This window comes from Phytophthora infestans, genomic scaffold (genome assembly GCF_000142945.1).
Source record: "Phytophthora infestans T30-4 supercont1.104 genomic scaffold, whole genome shotgun sequence".
NCBI lineage: Eukaryota > Oomycota > Peronosporomycetes > Peronosporales > Peronosporaceae > Phytophthora > Phytophthora infestans.
This window is the reverse complement of record NW_003303655.1, coordinates 349,352-353,345: the sequence shown is the minus strand read 5'-3', so window position 1 is coordinate 353,345 and position 3,994 is coordinate 349,352. Positions and strand designations below refer to the sequence as shown.

Below are 3,994 nucleotides of genomic sequence, written 5' to 3'. Positions count from 1 at the left end.
GTCAGAAATACAAAGGAGTTGAACCGGAAATCTATCCAGCGTTAGCGGTTTTTATCCCAATGATAATTATTAATACAGTAAAAACGAAAAGCTGCATCCAGAAGTGTAAAATTACACATGAACAAAAAAAACTTGAAAACTGAAAGAAAGCCTAAGCAATACACGCTCGCCAAAAGATAACTTTAGTTACTGAAATAACGCAAGACTTGGAATAGCGATTATCTAGATAAAATAAGAATAAATGACGGATAGATTACCGATCGATATTTCAATAATTTTTTCCAGCCCTTCACTATTGCACTGGAATATATTTCTGGACGAAGAAAAATCTTATTCCAAAGCCTGAGTTATTCCAAAAAATAAAGTTCTCTATGGCTCCGACGTGATATGCTATATTGAAGTCACAGCAATGCTGTAAGGTGCATTGACAGTAATATTGTCTTTATTTTTTAAACATGTCTATGTGACACGTCTTTTTCCCGCTTAAATACGAGTGGAAATTCTCTCTTCTTCCTCATTCCAGAATCCATCGGCTCAAGGAGATATGGTGAAGCTCTTCTGCGCGATTGTTGGTGTTGCGGGAAGCGCATTCGAGGTGGACATAGATCAGACTGCGTCGGTTTCCGCGCTAAAGAAGGCGATCAAAGAGGAGAACGCATCGACGATCACATGCGACGCCAAGAACCTGCAGCTCTTCCTGGCGAAGGCGGGGGGCAACGCATGGCTGTCGAACCTCACTGAAGATGTGAAGGAGCTGAAGAAGGGCGAGAAGACTGCTCTCGTCAAATCTCTAACGCAAGAAGAAAAGGAGCTGCAGGGAGAGGATCCGCTGTCTGAGTGTCTGGAAGGCATGGATCCCCCGAAAGTGAAACAGATTCACGTGCTGGTGGCGTTGCCTCCTGGGACAAGTAGTGCGCCTATTTCTGATGGGACGGACTTGTGGCTGTCGAGATTTCAACATAGTGAAGTTGCAAAACTTACGCTACTGCCGACACGCGGAGATCTAAATGAATTTATCGGACAACCTCTCCCTGTAAAGATTGGGTTACCGCAGTCTGTATTTCAGGCTTGGTCGAGTCCATTGATACTAGGCCAACTCCTTCGAGATAAATTGTTCGAGCTAAACGACATTTCGCCGTGCGAATTTTTGAAAGATTCGGTGTTTAGCGCTGCGTTCCTGTACCCGCAGGTGGATGGGGATGCCACAGAGAGTGCATTTCATTATTTCTGGGATTCAATTATCCGTGTGGTGCTCGGGTTTGTGTTTAGGCGTGCTTACGTCAACCGGGATTCGAGCAGGAAATCCTCGTCAGGTTTGAAGCGACCCGACTTTTTGTTTGCTTTGGATCATATCTGTGTTTTTCGTGGTGAGGAGAAAGAACCTCGTACTTCTATCACTGTGCCTCGTGAGGAGCTCTCTAAAAAGCTGGTGTGGTCCTACGGTGGAGTGCCGTATGTGTTTGGCTATGCTGCGTCGGGCTTCGAGCTAGAATTATTTGCTATCTATCAAGACGTCACGGGCAACGTTAAAACCCACCTTATTGGAGGGTTTAACTTGCAGCATGCGCCGGAACGTTTTCGACTTGTACTGGCACTTCTGAATTTGTGTCTGCTTTTCCCGGCAATTGTGCAAAACTGTCCGGCCTCGGCAGGGACCGAGTTCATGGACATCCATCGCGCCAATGGCGTAAAGGTGCGGTTGAGTCCGATTTTCGTCGATAAGATCTTTCACACACAAGAAGAGTATCGTCGCGTGAAGCGGATCTACGATTCTTTGAAAGCTTATAGGATTCCTTGTGCCGATGCAGTTGTCACGGTGGATTCAGACCAATTGAGGTTGACACTTAAGCCCCGCGGCGTTGAGATGAAGCCATGCAGCTTGAGTGAACTGTTCGTCGCGCTCGGGAACGTTCTCGAGGCCCTTGTAGTCCTCCATCGCAACGGGTGGATGCACAGAGACATCCGTTGGTCTAACGTGATCAAGCATATCGACCGCGTTGAATGGTTTTTGATCGACTTCGCTGATGCAGCTCAAAGTCCGCAGAAATATCCCAGCGGCGATCACTTGACGCACGACGAACACGCTTCAGATATTTTTATGGAAGGTGGATCCCACACGACTGCGGTTGACTTATGGGCCGTGGGATACCTGGTGAAGACAAGTAAGATTGAACGGGAATGGACTGCGGAGCCCGAAAGAGCGCTTTCCTGGATCGGTTGATGAACACAGACCCGAGTGCTCGGCCGACGGCAGACGAAGCCTTACAGCTTCTGTCACGTTTTGAACGTGAAGCTGCTGAGCAGGAATCACAGGGCAAGGGTGTGCGCAAGAAGCACAGACGTGCCTGAATTTTTACATCGCTATGGCACTACCATTACGCGCTGGGACGAAGTACTACGGTACTAACAACAGGAGTAGTCGATGAATGAGCAACACACGTTTACTTCGAATGTATGAGAAATCTCGGTTGACGAGAGAAACTCGTTGACACTTGCAGCAGCTATCATGCGGTGCGAATGTGGCCACTGGTTGTCGGATACGCCCGCCTTCACGGCGGCCACCACGATACTATAGTCGGTTAAGTATACCATCGCAGCCTTCTCTATTAATCCCTAAGCGCTGGAAATCGTCCTGGTCTGCATCGTCGCCGGCATGTTTGCGTTGAGGGGACGGTGCCAAAGTTGTCAATATCACTCATCGTAATTGTGCCGTAGACGGTGAGTTAAGTGGTAGAATGAAAAGCCGGTCTTTTGCATCTAAATAAGCTCGGAGCAGCGGGAACATCGTGGCACTTGCGCAAACGCCCGAGCTTCTGCGTCCACGGACCAGAACGCCGACCACACGGCAGCGCTGTCAAACAACGCGCCGTCCACGTCCAGCTCGATCATCGCCAACAGTGCTTTCCTCACCTTCCCGGCTCTCCACACCATCCACCCACTGCCGCCTCCCCGCAGTTACCGTTGCTGCTGTATCCGCCACCCGCACGCCGCCCTTCCACTGTCGCGAACGTCGCCACCCTTGCTCACCACCTCATTCACTCTGCTCCCTAACGCCTCTCCCACTCTAGCTCGCCACCATTGCCGCCACTCCACTCGCTCGCCGTCCGAACCATCTCCCTCTTTTTTTAAACTTAAAGTAAAAGTGCAAATTTAAAGAATAAAAGCATAAATTTTAACAAGTACATGCAGTATTTTTGTTTAAACCACGTTTTATGTCGGTCGGAGGCCCCCCTTCTACTCGAAGTAAGAAAAAGCATAAATTTGACAAGTACATGCAGTATTTTTGTTTAAACCACGTTTTATGTTACGGTCGGAGGCTGTCTTCCCCCCCTTCTACTAGAAGTTCTAGAAAGAAGTTCTTCCTCATTCCAGATTCAAGACAGCTCCAGGAAAGATGTCTTCACTCTCGTCTTCCGACACACCGTCGTAGTCGGGCTGCTTCACGTAGCCGAGTAGGTGCTTGCCATCTAGTGCTGCGCACACACGGGTCTTCCAGACGTCGAAATTCTCGGCGCCGATGAGACGTGGGAAGTCGTCGCTTGAGGCTTGGCTTGGGCTCATAACCTCTAACTCGTATGACAGGTCGAGAAGAAGTAGGGAGAGGAAGAAGACGTTTCTTGTAGGCGTCAAAAGACGAAGTGAGTACTTTATTAGTATTAGGAAGCCACCAATAGCTGTACACCAGCCATTAGTGTCTGTATAGTTTAAGCTAGTCATACCGACTTAAACAGGACCTCCTAAATCTCATTATAATAATTTGGAGTGACTAGGTCAAGGTAATCAGACTGTTTAGAGGCTACTTCAACAGTATAAATGTTATTTGAAGTGCAGGTGGTTTTGGGTGGTACAGTGCTAACTAACAATAATAAAGAGATTGTGATAAGAATCTTGATTCATGATCACTAGAATAATTATTTTAACGATAAGCATGTGCTGTCAAAAATTTCTTAATGAAATTAAAAATACCGAGCGCATAGGGGGGCTAGCTTTTTTG

The 3,994-nt window shown here is 47.6% G+C and overlaps 1 protein-coding gene across 1 annotated transcript; it reads left to right on the top strand.

The window, feature by feature from the left end:
• Positions 1–526: 526 nt before the first annotated feature.
• Positions 527–2,344, top strand: PITG_19589 (Crinkler (CRN) family protein; the record flags this gene model as incomplete). Its single annotated transcript, XM_002896115.1, has 1 exon — positions 527–2,344. The coding sequence occupies one exon, from the start codon at positions 545–547 to the stop codon at positions 2,219–2,221; it is 1,677 nt and encodes a 558-aa protein (XP_002896161.1).
• Positions 2,345–3,994: the final 1,650 nt, after the last annotated feature.